Source organism: Calypte anna, chromosome Z (genome assembly GCF_003957555.1).
Source record: "Calypte anna isolate BGI_N300 chromosome Z, bCalAnn1_v1.p, whole genome shotgun sequence".
NCBI classification, from domain to species: domain Eukaryota; kingdom Metazoa; phylum Chordata; class Aves; order Apodiformes; family Trochilidae; genus Calypte; species Calypte anna.
In genome coordinates, this window is record NC_044274.1 from 25568833 (window position 1) to 25589000 (window position 20168).

At 40.1% G+C, this 20168-nt stretch overlaps 2 protein-coding genes across 3 annotated transcripts in view; both read left to right on the top strand.

Moving 5' to 3' along the window:
* The first annotated feature begins 662 nt into the window (after positions 1–662).
* On the top strand, positions 663–11683 carry CCDC112 (coiled-coil domain containing 112). The gene is made up of 10 exons (XM_030467730.1): positions 663–1120; positions 1833–1960; positions 3674–3795; positions 5821–5910; positions 7229–7304; positions 7889–8279; positions 9551–9964; positions 10629–10724; positions 11256–11374; positions 11463–11683. Exons 1-10 carry the CDS (start codon positions 1070–1072, stop codon positions 11491–11493), a joined length of 1518 nt encoding a protein of 505 aa, XP_030323590.1. The 5' UTR covers positions 663–1069; the 3' UTR covers positions 11494–11683.
* A 157-nt stretch (positions 11684–11840) lies between these two features.
* The window catches only part of PGGT1B (protein geranylgeranyltransferase type I subunit beta), a 33722-nt gene continuing 25394 nt past the window's right edge, over positions 11841–20168 (top strand). Inside the window, exons 1-2 of one of the 2 annotated variants that reach the window (XM_030467731.1) lie at positions 11841–11996; positions 17218–17336. In XM_030467731.1, coding sequence (XP_030323591.1) covers positions 11869–11996; positions 17218–17336 — 247 coding nt within the window. In that variant the 5' untranslated portion in view covers positions 11841–11868. The remainder of the gene's footprint in view (positions 11997–17217; positions 17337–20168) is intronic. The other variant, XM_030467732.1, reaches the window with a different exon arrangement.

Genomic DNA, 20168 nt, shown 5'->3' on the forward strand with positions numbered 1-20168 from the left:
GAGCAATCTGTGAAAACAATCCTCCTTAATTTATGCAGATGACTATTTTAAGGTTTTGAAATGCTCTCCTTCACTTGTTAATTCCTATTCAGCAAATAAAAAGAAATCAAACATAAGCACAGTCATAAAATATGAAGAGGGAAAAATTGTCAGGAAAGTGCTCCTAAAAACATCAATTAGGCAATAAAATCTTCAGCTTAGGCCATTTGGTTAGCATCTGTGAACACTTTTGTGTTCTGGAGCTGGGAAAGCAACATTTGAAAAACCTCTTTAGCTGGCAAAGCCACTGCACAAATAAATTATTTCTATTCTGTAGAAATATTAATTGGAAGCTCATGAAAAGTTTGATTGATACATGTGAGTAAAAAGCAAGTCCTTGAGAGTTGCAAAAAAAATGTACTGAATAATGTGAAATTCTTTATTTTGTTAGGATAATGAGGATCTTTCGTCCTCCTGGAAGGAACCAGTGCAAAATCCCGACAGAAACTAAACTGGAACTGGCAACAAGAGCTCTTCTGGAGCTGAGAAAGGAAAAAAAAAAGTCAAATCAGATATGCCAGACAGATAATCATAGCCAGCTACAGAGATAAACAGCTCTTCCCAATGCACAGCCTCCAGTGAGGGCTGAACAGCACACAGTGCAGCCCTACAGCCAGCCCCGCTGGCTGCCATACAGGTGATGGATCTCCATGTACAGGACCCTGAGGGTCCAGCCAGCGCTGCCCCCCAGGTCTCCGACAGCTCACTCTGCCCCGACACCTGCTTGTCACCTCCAGTCCACGGCCACAGCTCTTCAAGACACTTCGGGGGACATAGGCAGGACGGAAGAATAGTTTGGCCCCTCTTGAGACCGCTGTCTTCTCCAAACACTCACCAACTCGACCGCAAGCCTGCGGGGCTTTTGCGGCTGCCACCACTCCAGGGGAGGCGGTACGCCTAACACAGGCACCTTTTGGCCGCGGCACGGTGCAGCACACCCTCTACACACCAACCCCGCCTTCCCTCCTCGGATATTCCAGGCATTCGAGAGGATCAAACCGCCGAGGCGCGGGGGCGGGGCGCCGCCAAGATGGCTGCGGTGGCGATGGCGGTTGCCGCGGCGGCCGCCGGGCAGCATGAGGTAAAGGCCGCGGTGCGGGGCCGCTGCCTCTTTCCCCGCCTGCCGAGCCGGTTCCTGCCTGCGGGCCCGCAGAGAGGCGGCTGCTGGGGAATTCCAGCCCCGTACAAGGTGTAGGGAGGAACCTTAAACGTGTAGCAAGCAGTGCGGCTTGCCGGACTGGTCTGGGAATGGTGGTAGCGTAACCTCAACAGGCGGTGTCATCAGCAGCATTCGTAGCTGTGGTGATGTTAGGGATGTGCCAGGTTCCTATGAATGAGAGCTGGCAATGTGTAAGGGATATTAAGCAGATTTCAGGAGTTCAGGTCGTGCTTTTGTCGAGGAAGATGAAGTGGGGGGGTGGAGGTGGGAATCTGCCTAATGCAGGTCAGATACTTAGGGTTAGGCGGTTCCTGTGAGCCGGCGGAGGCTGGCAGCCGTGACAGGCAAGGAGGCTGCACCACTTGATCTACTATTGCACTGTGGTGTGGGTAAAGCAAGCTGATGTTGCAGTCTTTACATTTTCCGATGGAACAGTGCATTTGTGTACACAGTCACCCGCTTGCCGACATGCGTCACTCCAGTTTTGTACCAGTGTGACTTAAGAGAATTTGAATTGTACCACTCTAAACCAGAAGTGATGCTGCTACTCTGCACTGTGGTACGGCCGGCTTAAAAATAAGCATTTTTTAAAATAAATACTGTTTTTTTAAAATAATATTTGATTTTTTTGCAGAATGGCATACAGAATGACAGCTGTTCCAGTACTGCAGGTGCTGGTCAACAATTTCAGAACTGGAAGACAAAAACTGAACAAGCTAAGAAAGTTGAAACCCTAAGAATTGCAGAAAAGCTAAAAATTCAGTAAGTTAAACACTTTGTAAGATTTTTTTCATGCTCTGCTGGAGGTAACATAGCTCAGGGTTACAGGTAAGAAATCATGGTCAGGAAACCTTTAAGTTAAGATTTTCTTTTCAGATCAGGCAGACTGTTGTGGTTGTTGCAGTTGTTCAGGATAAACTTACGAGCTCCAAAATGCCCTGGTTTTGTCAGTCGTCTTTAGTAAGCTGTTGCTGCACTACATACATGAAAAGGGAAGTGCAAATGGCATTACCGAGTTGCCAGTTTTTCTACTTACCTGTGCTTAGCTTTCTAAGGACTTAAAGGCCTTTAAGATACACCAACAAAAGGAGAATTATGGCAACATTCAACACCTTCCTCAGAGAAGATAGAAGGCATTACATCTAAAATATCTGAACAGCTGCTTTAGAAAATGGAGGTTCAAGATAGCTGAGGAACGGATATGATTATAAGTGCGTCCTCATGTCTTGAGTAAGGGCAGTAACAACTTGTGCTGGCAGCTGAAAGAACACTGAGGCTTCATTTTGCATGTATGGGCTTTATAAGGAAGAGTTAACATACCCACCTTGCTGAAGTAGAGGTTTGTATTTGTGAATTGTGAATGGGCAGTGACACATCTCAGAGGTGTTTTATGCTGTCTGAGTGCATCAGCCCCTCCTTGGTTGTTCAGGATCCTGGGCTATTGCTCAAAAATTCACTGCTGGATAATGTATATGTTCCCAAGTATCTTCAGGCAGGGCATGCTCTGTAACTATGATGCACTGTCCTGTAGTTGTGCTGTGAAGGTTACTGGTGCACAGGGGTGAGATTTGATACTTGGGTCGGGTCTGTGAATTCCAAAGGACAGCAAAGCATTTACACAGTGAACCATAAACTGCTCTGGATAGGGGTTTGAACCATACAGCAGCAACAGTGTGCTGAAGCTGCTACCCAGAAACAGGGTTTGTTGGGATGTGGATGCTGTTGCTTAGCATTAGGAATCTTACCAGGTGCCTGTACTGTGTGGCACCAGTGTCCTGCTGTTCTGATCTCTTAACACAGTAGGAGCAAACTAGAGAAAGTGTTCAGGACTGCACTTTTTCCATCTGAAGTCCTTTTTCCATCTGCTGTTCCATAGGTCAAACTCTAATCTACTGCTTCTTTGTAGTAAGGCAAAGCATGTTCCACTGAGTTGTACTTTAAAGCTCCTGACTTTAGTAAGATAGGAAAAGTCACCTATAGCTCTGTACTATACATAAAACATAGTCAGGAAGTAAGGTAGCAGCAAGTTATTCAAGTGCAAATGAACTTGAATTTGAATTTTCAGTTGCAGTAATAATATTAGGGGCTTTATGGCTTGGTGAATGTTTGTGCTGGAGCTCCACCTATGTGTGCTACTGCATTAATACTGCCTGTCTCTGGCCTGCTCTTTCTGAAGAAAATTCTCTCCCTAATAGTAAGCACGCGTATAAATTTTCCAGGCCATTTCAGTGTGTGAACTACTGATTGTAAGCAAGGTAATTTCCTTGTTAACGCCTTTCTTTCATTCTTGGACAACTTCAGTGTGTAGCTGAAGAAAGATTTTCCTTGAAAACAGCTTGTAAGAACAAACCATTGATTTGTGTAAAATAAAAGACACTCCTGTTAACACAGCCTTAGCTGGATACTAACATGGGAAATTCTTGGGGCTTTACTAAGTAGTCAAATCTTTACCAGTGTGGCAATCTTTTTTTCCAGGCTTGCAAATACAGAAAAAGACAGAAATGTATATCTTTACAATAGAAAGCGTGATTTCAGGGTAGAATACAGCATGCTAGAGGAACTGGAACGTAGCATGACTGTCAGCAGGAAAACTGAAAGTAAGTGGGGATTTTATTTGCTTTTTCTGTTTACCTCTTTTTTTTTCTTTTTTTTTTTCTGTTTAATAATTAATCACTAGTATACAGAGGTTAGTTCAGGAGGAAGGCAGATGCTGATACAGCATGGTATTTCACCATGTGTACTGTTGCTTATAAAGAAAGACTTCCACAGTTCACTTGCATATTTCAAAAGCATAAACCTTTTGGGCCTTCCATGTTATTAGAGAGGAGGTGGGTGCTGGCCTCTTCTCTGAAGTAAGTAATCGTAGTATTAGAGAAAATGGCCTGAAGTTGCACCAGGGGAAGTTTAGACTGCATATTAGAAATGATTTCTTCTCTGAGATAGTAGTTAGGCATTGGTATGGGCTGCCCAGGGAGGTGGTGGAATCACCATCCCTGGAATTACTTAAAAAAACATGTAGATGAGGCACTTCAAGACATACTTTAGTAGACATGGTGATACATATCGATAAGTATATTTTACTTATTTTATTTGGGGGGGGATGTTGACAGTTGGATGCAGTGATCTTCAAGGTCTTTTCCAACCACAAGAATTTTGTGATTAACTGTTTTAATCTTGAATGTACATGATATGACCCACAAAATCTTTGATAGAAAGTTGCCATTTTAGAAACTTGTCATCAATTTTATGTGTGTACTGCAAATCTAATGTAGTATAGCTGAGGTAAAATAAATACATACTTACTGCAATATAAGTTTTACACACACTGATTTCTGCCTTTAGGTGTAATTTTAAACGGTTCTATGTTTTCATTTTTCAAATTCTTGGATAATGAATATCCATTGTCTAAATAGTGCTGTGAGATGGTACACAGTCTGTCCTACACTATCTGTTCCATTTACAGTCTAATTAAATACTTCAGGAAAAGAAGTGACTCCCTGGTCACAGTACCTAGATTCTTTCAAAAGTAATCAAATAAATCATGCTGTACCTTCTGATACAGAAGAGCAAAAAGTAAGTTCAAGAAGGGACAGGACACCTGGGAACAACTAAAAATACACTTACCTTACAAATTTGTTTGTGCTTTAACGTGTATCTTTTAATTAAGGAAGCCTACCATATATAAGTAAGCTAAAAAAGTTCAGAAAACTTTTCAAATTAAGAAGTGAGCTTGGAAGCACGAATGGCAATACTGTTGTGAGATGATGAAGAGCAGAACAATAAGAGGTCGCAAGGCACTTCATGTGAGATGTTCAGTAGTGTTAGAGTATGATCACTTGGGGTTTGTACAAGGACTCCCAAACGTCTGATTTATTATCATCAGGTCTTTCAGCATGATCCACGTTTTTATACTTTTTGAGGTCTCAGAACGAACTGCTTTAGCTATGCTGTTCCACTTAGGTCTTGGACTCTGTTATCATTTATTGAATCAAATCTTTCAAATCTTTTAGAGTAGAAATTACAGTCCCCAGAATCCTTAGTACCTTAGATTTGTCCAGAACCTTATGCTCATCATTATTGTATTTATGGACTCACTCAAGTGATAACAAAGTAAATAAGTGGACCACATGAAAACATTGCTCATGCATTAGTTAACACAGCAAATAAATACACCTTAATAAAACATACATTCATGTATGCTTCCCATATTTTGTCTTCACTGGTGAGTATTTTGAGACCTAGATCACAGTCTCCCTCAAAATTCTAGGGGAGGTGTCATTACTTGATTAATGGTTTGGGAAAAAACAAACAAAACAAACCTCAAACCTGATTTAATGTAGATACAACTCTCCTGTTCATCGCCTTAGAAAGAAGAGCTACTAAATTTAAAATTTGTTGATGCTGAGTGGGGAGATACATGTGCCTGTGCAGTCAGCTGTATGCTGTTACAGTCATGTTAAAATATGTAGTGTTATGGTGGTCTCTTATGGTCAAAGAGTATTTTGTCCCTGCTTAGGTGAAATCACCAGTTTATTTTTGACATTTCATTACTCTTGCTGTTTGATTAAATTTAATGCATAAAGAAACTGGAAGAAGTATCAGCAGCTTATTTTCTTTAACAGAAGCTAAAATCCTGCAACAGCTATCAAAAATACAAACTACTGTGAAGAGACTTCAGCGACAACTAAAAGATGTGAAGCCTACACCAGAGTGTAAGTCATAATGGCAGATTTAAAAATGTTTTCCTATGTAGACAGGATTCCTGCATATTTGGTCTTGTGATTCTTCTGCAGATTCCTTCTCTATTCTCTATGACTTTCCAGGAATTTGGGAAAGGAAGGATGCAGAAATGTAAGCAGTAGTGAAAGATTGTGTTCTGCGTAGAAGCAGAGAAGCTTGCTCTGTCTTAAAAGTGGTTTGGGTTTGTTTCTTCAGGCTGAAGCCAGGTATTTTCTATATCTAACTCGCTGGTTTATGTAAAATAAAATTAGTGGTTTACTGCTGTTTAGATATAACTCCCTTTCATCTGGTGGAAGGTCACAGAGTAGGGTCTATGTGGACTGCATTTCTGTCTGTCCACATGTCTTTAAGTGTAAGTTGAAATAATCTATGGAAAATATTGAAATAACTTGTTTGGTTTGAATGTTTTGAAACTTTTGGGACGTAGGAACTGAAAGAGCCAATCTTGTGTCATACTTTATTACCTCATGTGGAGCTCATGTTGAAGCCCATTTACCAGCTGAAGGCTTCCTGATGCTAGATAAAATCCATCTCATTTTGTTTATTCAGTGTCTGTTCTGTAAAAACATGGATTATCTTCTTAAGCTGTCAACAACAATACCAGTGGCGTGAAAAAATGCCATGGCATGAAAAATACAGTTCATGAAAGTTGCATTCAGTGTTTTAGATGCTGTAACTATAAGGTTGTTTTTTAAAGCCAGGTTAGTTAAGCTATGTGTTCAGTATTTGTTCGTAAAGATGTAGTGCTGGTTTAAAAGAGATTCTAAAACTTTTTTCTACTGTTACAAAATACGACAGCTGTTTTACTGTCTTTCTCCCTGTCATGACCACAGCAGGCTGACAGTACAGGATAAAACCCTACTTTGATGTTTCTTTGCCAGCTTTGTAAGAGTACTGACCTGTAGGTCAATTGCTGCAGCCTGGTATAAACCAAATTTGGAGTCACTAACTGCATGCACTTTAAAAATCTAAAGAGAAAATCTTTAGAATAAGGCTGTCTTATTCTGTGAGTAACATCAAGGCTATTCAGAGTGAGACTTGTTTGATGGAAATAAACATTTATACTGGGATTTGAATCCAGGTAGATTAATCACTGTGAGATCACACATTTTGAATAAATGAGAATGTGTATTAAGGCTGTTTGAGATAGAAATGTGTGGGATTTTGTATACTGAACTAAAAATGTGGTTGAGGTATCTTCAAGTCCCTACATGTCTGGATAGGGTCGAGTTACTGGTAAATACTTCTCAAGTGACTTCTCAAGTGATACACTCTTCTTTTCCTTTTTAGTTGTTGGCAAGCTCAAGGAAATGATGGAAGAAGTTGAAAATGCAATCAATGCTTTCAAAGAGGAACAGAGGCAAATGTATGTTTATTTGTGCTTCAGCTATGAGAGAAAGTGCTTTCATAAGACCGCAAAAACTTTTCATTAATCAAGTAAACTATTCTTTTTGTCTTACGCTTTTGTAGTGATTCCTGTGGTACGTAAATCAAAACTCAAGCTATTAACTTCAAAATCTTTATAAGAGCATTTTAGAGGCACTATTTATATAGCTGTTGCAGTGATACACCATTTGGGTTTGAAAAGGCTTTTCAAAAAAAGGCTGCAGGAGAGATTAGATTTATAGGGGTTTTGTTGCCACTGCTGTTTTGGTTTTTATGTGGGTAGGGATTGTTTTTTCACTTTTTCTCTACTGGTGTCAGGAGGGGATTGAGTTAGTTGGCCAAGTGCCATAAATGTGTTCTTTCACTAATAGGGTAACTTAATTCTGACTCTGTGCTACTTTATTGTGGGATCATTACAACTGTGCTGTCATCTGTGTTACCATTTCAATTCTTGATCTTTGAAGAATAGCTATTGTGTGGCATTGAACAATTCCAAAATTCATCTTCAGTGAATGAACAATGACTGCTGAATTTTTTTCTTACATTTCACTGTTCTCTTTTCAGATATGAACAGCTTTTGAAGGACGAAAAAACTGCCATTAGTGAGCTCAGTGTCTTTGAGAGAAAAGTGCAACTGTGGGCGTTAGGCAGCTCAACAAGGGAAAAAGTCTCAAAATTACCATCAGCCAGGGTCCCAGTTAATAGACCACTCAAAAATAATCTACCTGAAGAAGTAGTAGAGTTTGAAAGATTTCTTCAGGGAACAGGAGGGCGGCAGGGAGGCTGGGATGATTTTGATCACCAAAATTTTCTGAAAGTATGGACAAAACACAAAGGAAGGCAGTCGTACATGGAAGAAGCCCTTGAGTATCTCTGTGGAAGAACAAAAGAAAATATTGAACAGCATGGCAAATGGTATCAAGAATTTCTAATTTTACATGAAAGAAAGAAAGAGGTAAAATAAACCCTCTAGAACATTTGCAGCTTTAAGAAAAAGTACTTACTTTTAAAATGCTCACATTTCTTATTTTTGTATTTGCCTCTCTGGTGGTAGTGTTAGGTGGATCTTTTATAGATGAGGGCATATTAAGAATAGCATCCTCAACTTGCAAAAAAATATTTGTCATAAAGAATTACCAGTAAGTGTTGACTGAGCAAGTCAAAAAAGCTAGATTCTGAGTGAAATTACAGTTCTTGTCACATCTGTCCCTAAAAATGTCTGCCCCACCATACAGGCCTGCCATGGTTTTAACCTGGCAGGCTGCTAAATCCTACACAGCCACTCATGCTCCCCTCTCAGGGAGTGGGGGAGAGGATTGGTAAGATAGAGAGACATGGTCAAGATAAAAACAATCTAGTAATTAAATAAAATAATAATAGAATACACAAACCAGTGATTCACAGTACACCAGCTCACCTCCCACTGAGCACTGCTCAACCCATTCCTGGCTAGTGATCCTGGAGGAAAGAAAATTCCAAAATGGCAATTCAGGAAGAGTTGAAAGTACTTCCTCGCCAACCCTCTCCTATGCAGCGAGCATGACACTGAATGATACAAAATGTTCCACTGGCCACTTTGTATTCGTTGTTTTGGCTGTGCTCCCTGGCTTCTTGTGCTTTGTTATCAACAACTGAACACATCAGTGTATTATCAACATTGTTCTCATACCAAATCCCACACAAAGCAAATCACTATTCTAAAAATAGCACTGAGAAGAGAAGTCTCTTCTTCTCCAAGAAGAGAATTAGCTCTGTTCCAGCTGAAACCAGAACAAGCCAATGTGCCTGTGCCATACTGATACAGAGCATTGATTCCATCAAGAATAGAATAAATAAAATACTAATAAAATACACATTGGCATTAAAAAAATAATAGGTGCAGTTGCTTGTTGAAGAAGAAAAAGTAAGATTTGTTTATATTAAATATCTTTACATTTAAAATAGCATATTGCAGCAACATTTACATACCCATAGTTCATATGAATGCTGAAACTTAATTTTAGCAGGCACACATTAAACGTGTCTGTGTGAGCCATAGAACAGAAGAAAAATGCTGTGAGAAAGCAGACATATGTGCTTTTTTACCCCAACTTTTACCTTTAGTAGACTTTTCATTCCTGTCTGCGGTTTGTATCTTTGGAGTGCGTTTTCAATGGACTAAATCAGCAGGAACATGAACAATTTTCATTAAGACCTTGTGGTTTTTTTCCTGATGTTCTTTTGCAGTCAATCAAGAAATGGAAAGAAAAGCAGCAGCAAGAAAAAGAGGGCAAGTTGAAGGACAAAGAGAAATCAGAAAAAATGCTTAAGGAAGAGTGGCTACAGCGTGAAGAAGCTCAGAAGCAGAAAGCAGAAGAAAGAAAAAGGCAGCACGCAGCAATTGAAGCGTGGAAAAAACAGAAAACATTAGCACTTGAAATGGAAAAAGCATCACATCTGAAACAAGAAGAGGAGAAGAAGAAGAAGCAACAAAAAGAGCTCCAGCGCCAACGCCAGATGAAGCTGCTGTTGGAAAGGTATAGCTTGGAGAAGAAAGAAAAGGAGGAACTCGAGAAGCTTGAAAAGGAGAAGAGAGAGGCAGCTGAAAAGGAAGAAAGGAAGAGAAGCATTGCAGAAGCAATTACCAAGTTTCAAAAGCGTGTGCGTAATTACATTTATGTTGTTTATAATTTGCCTACTTCCTCCTACAGTCTGGTCTGTTGAAGGCTTTTTAAAACCCAAGCTTCATTCATTTAAATTGATTTTTTAAGTCACTATTTATTACTTCACTATCTAATAGTATGTTACATACAATAAACAGTATGGAACTTTTAGATGAACATGTTCCTTTTCCTCAGTATCTAAATTTTACAGGGTTATTGAAGCCCATATTTATTTCTACATACAGAAGTGTTATTGACTTTAATGTGAAAGTGTTTAAGGAAAAGCAGCTTGGGCTGTGTTGCTCTCTATGCAATAGAACACACCAGAAAATAGGAATTATTGTATGTTTGAAGGTCCTGCAGGTTTCAGTAGCTGCAAGGTCAAGACAGATCCTGTGTAAATTAAATGTGATTAGAGGTGTTATTGACAGCATTCATAATAGAGTTCATTTTTGTAAACAGAGGTTAAGCTACTACAATCCTTTTTTTAATTTTTCTTTTTTTTCAGGAAGAACTATAGGGGTAGCTACTACCAAGTGTAACTTTATGACAAAACAATGTAAAAGCTAAAAAAACCCCAAACTGAATAGTGTGCATATTTATTTTCATACAGTTTCATTACTTCTGAAGAAAAGCTTGCTTTTCCATTTATGTTATTTCAGGATGTACATAAACTGGAGCAAAGGATTCTACAAAAACATGCTAAAGAAGCAGAGAAACAAGAAAAAGAAAAAAGATTGGCAAAGTTAAGAGAGAAGGTAATTCACCATTTCTTTTTGTTTTAATCTGAGGTGTGTGCAGCTTAGTTGTTTATAAAAACCTTTTTCCTTCTTGATTTAAAAAGCAATTGTTTTTATTCATATAAGAGGTTGATAAGAGAAAAAATTAAATACTAACTCATATTTGTTATCTGGAGACAAAAATACACCAGCCACAGTTGTTCTTCTGTTAAAAAAACCCAAAAAGTCAGCGATAAGCTTACCTTCTAAATATATTTATTCTGGGTACAGCACAAGGGAGCTGCAGTATGAATGGTAGTTTGTTTGGTTTTTTAAATGCTTTTCTACCAGTAGTCAGGTAAGTGGACTGACTTCCAGTAGAGTTTTGGGAACATTATCTGGGTTTTTTTACTCTTTTACTGATTTTATGTTTCTGCCATTTCTTGTGGTAGCACAGAGAGAAAATTATTTTTGGCAAGCCTGCTGTGTTTTGGTTTTTTCCCCTCTGCATCTGTTCATAAGATGAAGACCTAATGGGTGTATGCGTCTGTTTATCTGTTTCACTCTGAGGTGGAGATCTGTGTCCCCAGAGACCCCTCCAGGTTGTACAGACCCACCAAGGGCTGGGAGAAACGCATAAAGGAGGCGGAACCAGCAGCTTCAGAGCCGCTTTTCCATATTCCTCATAGGTAAGGACGAGATGGATGGACACGTAGCAAAACAAATACATGCTACACATATGCTATACATGAGCTCTTTATGCTTGTTTGCCTTTAGAGCCATCCCTGCCTGGAGACAAGGGTTATAGCTGTGCCCCTGCCTTCCCCCGTTGCGGGATGAAGACGCCCATACCTAACCCGTGGAGTGGCCAGCGCACCTGGGGAGTCCTCACAAAGTTTTCTCTCACAATGTATTGTATAACCTTTGTGTTCTGTGAGTGACGAATTGGAAGCGTCATTAATCACACAGGCAGCGTCTGCGTGACATCACTCCTTTCCGCCTGCGTCACAGACGCGTTTCCGGGCCCGCCGGCGCTGCCGCAGTGCAGGGAGGGACCCCCGAGGCCCTCCCCGCGCAGGGGCGGGCGGGGGTTGGTGACGTCACAGGGGAGGTTTGGGAGGTGGGGGGGGTGGCCCGCCGCGAATGACGAAATCCGTACGCGCCGGAAAACAGCAGTGTCAAGATGGCGGCGGCGACGCCGAGTTGGGGCGAAGGGGAGCGTCTGGAGTTTCTACGGGAGCGGCATGTGCGCTTCTTCGAGCGCTGCCTCCAGGTCCTGCCCGAGCGCTACTCGTCCCTGGAGACCAGCAGGTAGCGGCCCGGGATTCTCCGGCCACGGGTGGGCCTCCCGCCTTTCCCTCCGGGCGTCAGCGCTGCTCCCAGGCGGCGACCGCCGTCGGGGCCGCTGCCCTCGGGCTGGCAGGCAGGGGTGGGGAGGCGGAACCGGTCTTGTTGCCTTCCGCCCGGTGCTTTCACAGTCGCCCGTCCTGGGGAGGTGGCGGCGGTTCCGACTCCGCGGAGCTGTCGCCTTGAGGGGAAACCCCTCCTAGAGAGCTGCCCGCCCGGCCCCGCTTCCCGTGGTCGGGGCAGCCTGTGGCACCGCGACGTGCCGCCTCAGGGCTGGGCTCTGCCGTGGCTGAGAGGAATGAGCACCCTGTCAGTCACCCACCAACAGACGGCTTCCAAAAAATACGAGCTGGTGCAGGGCTTGCTTAAGCTCCCCGATATCAACGAGGGAAGACTCGCTCATCTCTTTAATCTATTTTCAGTCTTGTGCTTCATTCTTCTAATCCACTCTGGAATCCGATTTTAAAATAAGTGACTTAAGCCTTTTGTTGCTTGAGGTCATCCAGCAGAAGGCTTGTTTATGTAAGAAAAATTGTACAATTTAAATCTTCCTTAGCTACTGCTAGAGTGAAAATGCTGTAGAATTATGCTCCTCACTTTGAATTAGAGGGGCACTTGTCCTTGTAATGGCTTCAGGACTCATTTTTTTGGTATCGTTTAACTCTTCGGGTAAGGTATCAGTAACATCTGAGGCACAAGAGGATCACTGGTCTGATTGTCAGATTGCACTTGATAAAAACTGTGAGACAAGTAGAGGGTGTAGTATCGTGTTAAATGAGTAAAATGATCAAATACTTTTCACAGTGTAATCTGTTGCAAGTGGTGCTGGGAAGAATGCTAAATTGATTTAATCAAGTCTCCCTGCAAAATTTAGCTTTATTTCAATTGCAAGTCCAACCAGTAAGTACTTACTGTGTAAGGACTGGTTTGATCAGTGGTGAAGGATACATAAAGAGGAACACATAACTGTATTCAAAAGTTAAAGCCTCTGTTTCCACATATAAATAACTTACTGAATGTTAGTCAAGAATTCAGTGTATTTTGGAAGTATTTTAAATTATGACAAGAGAAAGTATAAGAAATGGGCTTTGTTCAGCCTAGAGAAGGGAGGATCTGGTCAATCTTCCATTATTCAGAAAGTATTCACAGAGAAAATGGAGGTGCACCCTTTATAAGGGAGCAGGGAGAAAGGGTAGGAATGGGAATGAGTTGCTTCAGGAAAACTGGATGTAGAAAAACTGCTCTTCACCATCAGTGCAATTGGCCACAAGTAGATCATTGTCCACAGCAAGTCAGGGTTCTGGGGCATCTCATCAGAGGCCCTGTTTTCCACAGACTGTGGGGCTGGTGATCTCCAGAGGCCCATTACAGCCTACATGTTTCTGTTCAATGATTTACCTTGTCAAGCTGTCACTGTTTGCCACTGAGCTGAGACAAGAGTCTCTGGCTTACATAGGGCCTTCCCTGGTTTTGCTGGATAACGCTAATAATTGTTTAGAGAACCCTTGAGAAATAAATGCTCTGATCTTGTATGTAATAGTTGTGCAGCACTGACAAAAAACACTTTCCTGAAAATTGGAAGTGTCAGTTTGAACCTACCTTAATTTTTGGCTTATAAGCACAGTCTAAGCCTTCAGTTAGAATAAAAATTGCAGATACTTAAATTCACTGTTTCTTTGAAGTCATTAAGTTTTTACACAGGCAGAGGTTTTTCATTTCTTTTACACTGATTTTTAGATCAGTGTTCTGCATGTGTACATAACACATTTGTTAAAAATGGAAAAGTGGGAAACTGAACCATGGGTGTGTCTGCTGCCCAAGGTAGACCATGAGGGCACAAGGTTTTCTTTTTATGCAAGTGGAAGATGACAGAGCTGAGCAACCCTCCATAGCTGGTACTGCTATGGAAAGTAATGCTATTACCCTTCAAATCTTACCTCCATGCCTGCATTTGTGTGGTTCTACAGTGAATTAGATGGAGAAACAATTAAGTTAGAGACTTGTCAAAAAAAAAAAAAAAATTAAAAATAAATAATTCAGTGAGTTGGTTTTGGTTCACTGCACTGCAACAGAACCAGCTGCATTTGTTGTCATCAGAAAGGGGTGCAGAGTATGGTATTTTCCACACAGTGCTGTTCCATTCTAATGTAAGCTCTAGTTGGTAAAATACTTGGAGTGACTACAATGATAAAGAAACTTGATCTTCTTTTCTCAGTTTACTGGCTTCTCAGATACTTCATAATTGGTTTTGTCTGTAGTTATTGCATGAAGCATCAGCAGCATGTAGTAGATATAAAGTAGTCTGGTTGATAGTGTTTCATACCTGGTCAGTCAATACTGTGAGGTTTTGCAGGAGAATGCAACTCTTCTAGTCTGAAGTCTTCCAGATCGTGGTGCTTCGTTGTGATATTTGTAGCACACTTGGCTTGGTTTCTCAAATAGGTCACAAATTCTTCCTGGGTTCTGCTGAGGAGCTAGTCTTTGCCCCTTCCTAAAGACTTAGACCTCTGAGTCTGTCATAAGAAATATCTTTACTTGCTTGTCTAGGAGGGGAGCTTAGGCAAATGATACCTGGTTTTTAAGCTATCGGTAGGTCAATTAACTAAATTTCAACTGCCAAGCTTTTTTGCTTGGCTTCCTAAATTATTGCATGTGAATTAACTTTGAAGTTACTGCATGAAAATGCAGCTAAAGTGGTGCCAAACTTGGGGGTTGTCTGACAGATTCCCCACTGTGGAAATCACTGTATATGAAGTTTCTACACTTGATTCTATGTGTCAGCTAGGGTGCTGTTCATAGTCATCCTTGTCAGTTGTTCTTGTCTATTATGTGTGAATTCAGACACTTCCTGTGGGCTTTTTTAGTCATGCTGGTACTATTAGCACTGAGCATCAGCTCTAAATTAGTAAACTGAAACCCAACTAAATCTAAATCACTTCTTATATTTATCTCTCTGATACATGAATTTTTAAGTGTAGATGAGTTTTACTGTGTGACCTGGGTATGCAGCCTTGTGATTTTAAAACTAGTTTGGAGCAGTTTCTATGATGGGAAGTTGACACATTGTTTGTGCCTCATTAGAAGTAGCCTAGGTGGGTAATGCTGTGTGAAAATAAGGTCTTAAAAAGTAGTTTCAGTGAAAGACTGTCAGGCTGAAAGACTGTCGTTTGTGAAAATTTGGAACATACACATAAGGTATCAAAAAAACCCCAGTTTACTGTAGCTGAACAGTAAATTCTTTGGTTCTAAGTGTTTATAAACTAGTGGTTTTGCTTGAAACAGTGGGTTATTATGCAGTCAGATTTTGGATTAAAGAGGTCTGATCAATGGCAAAAGTTGAAGTGTTAATTTTGTACTTTGAAAAACAACTTTTTAGTGATTGGATGGCTTAAAAGATACTCTTGTTCCATATAGAAATACTTCTGTGTGCAACATACTTTTTTAAAAAAAATTCTATACTAAAAAACTTACTTGTAATAATAATAGTAACAATAATAAAGACATCTCTTATAATACAATTCTTACGGAGGAACTTTATGCTTTCTGCCACAAATGCTTGCCTGATGGACCTGTACCTTTGCAAGGACCTTAGAGTTTCATGGGATTTTTTTTAAGAGGGAATGTTAGTGTCCAATATCCAAACAGATTGTAGATTTAAAACTTCAGTTTGGCAAACTGTTACCAAAATCATTGCAAATGCTGAAGGTCAAAGTAAAACAATAGTGTGAAATGAAGTAGCCTTGGTTTACTTAAATTCTTCTTCTGAATGGTGACATGCTGACTGTAGCAGCAGCTCAGCACACTGGTATGAATACCACTTTTTGAGGCTGTGCCCTTTAACTGAGATCAGTGTCTGCCACATCATCATTTGGCTGCTGTGTTTTAATTAGACTTCTTTTGGACATGTGCTTTGGGCTGACTCACATCACAGTTTTTAATTTGGTCTTACTCTTTGTCATTCTGATGCAGAACCACATGCAGAAATAAAATGGCTGTGCAGGTTTCTATCCACAGCTGTCTCCTCATCTTCAGAGGTCTCTCAGTAGATAGCCAAGGTGACTCACTAGCCTGTGAGTTAACTGCAAATTATAACTTATTCTCCAAAGGAAAGCTGGCTTTAGCTTTTTGTTTTCCTTAGCATGCTAAACTAGTTTCTGCCAGTGAAGCAGCTGTTTCACAATCCATCATCTTATCTGGGGAAAGAAGAGCAAGAATTTCCAGAAGGAGAGGCAGATGCAAGTGTAGGTGGCAAAATATACATCCAGCTAATTCCAGTTTTGAGTCAGAACTTCCAAGGTATCATATAGCAAGCTGTCTCAAGTTCCTAACCTAGTGCTGTTGCTTTGATGTTCTGTTATAGCAAGTAATGCAGCTGTTTGTGGGATATGCTGTACAAGCTAGGTGACAACAATGGCTTGAGGTAAAAACAGAACCCTCAAAGAAGTTGTAGGATAGCAGAGATGGTAGGACACGTTTATGGAAGGAGACAAGGAGTGGGTGAGAAAGACACTAGCTATTAGCTAGCTATTAGCTTTTAGCTATTTAACTAATTAGCTATTAGCTATATGCTAGCTATTGTATTCCTGTAATGTATATTTGGGTTAGACTTGCTTAGCTTTACATGTTTAACTAAGTCATCTAGGCTCTATACCAAAGGACATTAAAAAAGTGCCTCTAGATAATTTATCCTGTGTGCCTGTTTACATTGGTTGGTTAAAAATGAAGCCTTGCTATTTGACATTCAACTCTTAAGCATCTGAAATTGGGTTTGGGACACTGACAGCTTACTGCAGTTTAGGGAATTGTTCATGGTAAAATTCATCATTGAAAACTAGTGTTCCATATTTTAATAACCTAGTTTACTTTGTTGTGTGTTGGTTTTTGTTGTTTTGGTTTTGTTCTTGTTTTTTGGTAAGCAGGCCCTTAGATTAATGTCTGAATTGGCATATTGTTACTATATAGAAGGGGGGGTGGCTTATATGAAAAGCCTTGTTAAGACAGAAATGTTTATAGTGCAAAACGCATAATTTTATGTAGCTAAATTTCACACTTTCTGAGCTAGGTCCTGTGTGCTGCACCACCGTCAGAGGCTGAGAATTCATAGATACTTCTATTTATGCAAACGTTTGTTAATTTCCCCATGACATTTATGGTGGGAAGTGTAAGTCTTATCTTTTTCTTTTAGGTTGACAGTTGCATTTTTCGCACTCTCTGGTCTGGATATGTTGGATTCCTTAGATGTGGTGAACAAAGATGATATAATAGAATGGATTTATTCCCTGCAGGTCCTTCCCACAGAAGACAGTGAGTGAGTTTTCAGTTTGTTTTTTTTGTTTGTTTTTTTAAAAATTGATATTAACGCCTTTACGTTTTCACCGGGGGAGTAGCTGATGGCTCTTGATTTTTATAATATGCAAGATTGACCTTCTGAAGTGCTGTCCTGGTAATTTCAGATAGCAATATTGAACAAAACCTAGAAATAGATTCCTCTAAAATAATAAAGCTAGAAAAAATTATGTATACAAAGTGAAGGTACGAAATTAATTTGAAGCTAAGACAGTTTAGAATAATAACCATCATCTTTAAGCATCTCAGGGGGATGTTTCCACTAATTCTAAATGAAATGAATAGGTTATGTAAGTATTACAAGTCTAATAGTGATTATGTTGATTTTCATTAATTGCAGCTATGCCAGGAGCCCTGAGTACAGGTGTGTTTATTTGGAACAGCGTCTGGAAAATGCGAGGTGTAAGATAACGCAGTTTCTGCTCTCAAATGAAAAAATCTGTTCCTTAGATCTGTGCAGGTTCAGTTTACCTAAGGTTTTTGGAAGGAATGCTTTTCCTAGATCACAGAAATCCTCAGACTGGAAGGTTCAGAGCAGATCCAAGCTCTGGAGGAAGCACACAGGATGTGTGCTTTCCCAGTGACTTGACACACGTCAGGGAGATGCTGTTCATGCAGGCTAGGTAGTTTTGGCAGTTTTTTTCTGTGGCAGTACAGGTGAATGAGTAATAGCAGTAGAAGGAGTAGAAGGGAGGGAGGTGTGGAGCTCTGCTCCTTAACGCCAGCATGCTGTGTGTTAAGTGCTGGTGTATTTCTTCCCTAAAAGCAGTTACATGAAATATAATTAGTATTACGAAGTAAGCATGTGAACGTGAAGATTGCTGGTGTTTGATTTTTTACTTTACTTACTGTAGTGACCTGAAACCATCAGATTCACAGCAGGCATTAGCTTTAATAGATTTGTTTTTCTGGTATTGTATTCCAGGACTCATTATAGAAAATTAGGAGTTTGGATCACATGCTTATTACCACAGTGTTTTTACTCATTAGAAGCTTCCTGTCCCTTAGCATTAAAAAATATTTCCCAGGTGTACATGCTCTGTTTTTAAGAGTTGCTCACTTTCTCATCTTTATCCCAGTCTTCAGGAGTGTTCCAAAAGAACAGTGAAGGTTTAAGAAGAGGTCTTAGAATAGGCATTTTTTGTTTGGGTATGTTTGGTAGTATGCCATAATTCTCTGTTAAGGTTTGTTTTTTTACCTACCCAGTGTTTGGAATAGTCTTACTGACCAGAGCCTCCTAGGGAGGGCGGTATAAATAGCAGGCAGATGTGGAGGCAAATAGCCTAGGGCACATCTTGAGATGTGCGTCTTTTTCTAGTTTCAGTCCCTGCAAGATGACAGGACAGTAGGTTGGCAGAGGGTCCTTTTGGCAGTATATTCCTTGCTTTTATGTATTAAATCTGACCTTTTTACCAGAAGAACAAACTTCCCTCCAATTCTGTATTTCTCTTCTCAAACTCTTTTGCTTTTGGTAATAATCTGGTCACTTAACCCCTAGAATTTCAGTATTATTTTTATTCCATTTTTACTTCATCTAGTGGAGAGCAGATGATGTAGAATGTAAATGGTTCTATCAGCGGCAAGTTGGATACTGGATGATTAAATATTCAGAAGGGAATATATACCCTTTTGTAATGTCTGCTTACAAAAAAATGTATCAACTTGCTTTTTTTTCTGGGTGTGTTGTTAATTGGCAGCCTCCCAGCAGCAGCGCTCTGCCTCCCTCTTCTGGCCTGTTTAAAGTAGTTGAACTCTGGCAGGCTGCAGTATGAAGCTTTTACTTTCAAACTGTGCATCTCTAGTTGAAGAGAATGGTTTCTAGCTTGGTGGATCAGAATCTTAATAAAAGTTTACTCTGCTTTTAAAGAAACGTTCTATTATACTTCTTTGGCATGCATGCTGATAAATCTCTCCAGGAAAATTGTATTTTCAAACATTTCTATAATAACACTGTTATGTAGTTTCTGGAATGATGAATTGCAATAATCTTGCGTTAAGAAAGTATGTAGTACTTTAAAGTCTTCATTATTTTTGGCTCTGGGACTGAAAGCCTCTTTAAAATGCATATTGTAATTTTGAATATATTTCTGTATTCCTGTGTATATCTTGGTTTTTTTGTTTTTGGTGGCATCACTGGTTGAATTGCTAAAATAAGCAACACCAGAATTCCTGTAGTTCTTACCAGAAAGATCAGTTTCTTTGCTGTTTATGTTTGTCCTTCCAGAACTTCCATATCCATAACATTTAGGTTGTTTTTTATTTAGAGACATATTTTAAGATATCAAAATTATTTTGATAACTGTTGTTGGCTCATAGCCATTTTTCCCATGGATGGGAGACAGAACAGTTGTTGCTTTGCAAACTTAACATGTTTGTATCAGTAGCTATTTTAAGTAGACGTACTAGCTGGGATATAATGAATTTTATCCATAATTAGCCTATATGCTGATATGTTTTGGGTTTATGACTGAAACAGAATTGGTAACACACCAGTGTTTTAGCTATTGCTATGCAGTGCCTATCGCAGCATAAAATGGTCTCACTTTTTCCCCCTCTGTGCTCCTTTGCCTCACCAAACACAGACAGGGGACACGGTCAGGACAGCTGACACAAGGGGTACTCCACACCATCTGGCATCATGCTTGATTGGAAAAAGCTTAGGGAAGGGAGGAGAAGAGGAGTGATGTTTGTGCTTCTGGCATTTGTCTTTCTGAGCAACCCTCACACATGCTGATACCCTGCTTTTTGGGGAAACAACTACACAGTTGCCTGGCCAATGGGAACTCGATG

Coding starts and splice junctions, on each gene's coding strand:
- CCDC112 (XM_030467730.1), top strand. CDS start 1,070: ATGGCTGCGGTGGCGATGGCGGTTGCCGCGGCGGCCGCCGGGCAGCAT. Junction 3,796..5,820: donor TGTCAGCAGGAAAACTGAAA/GTAAGTGGGGAT, acceptor TTTCTTTAACAG/AAGCTAAAATCCTGCAACAG. Junction 8,280..9,550: donor TACATGAAAGAAAGAAAGAG/GTAAAATAAACC, acceptor GTTCTTTTGCAG/TCAATCAAGAAATGGAAAGA.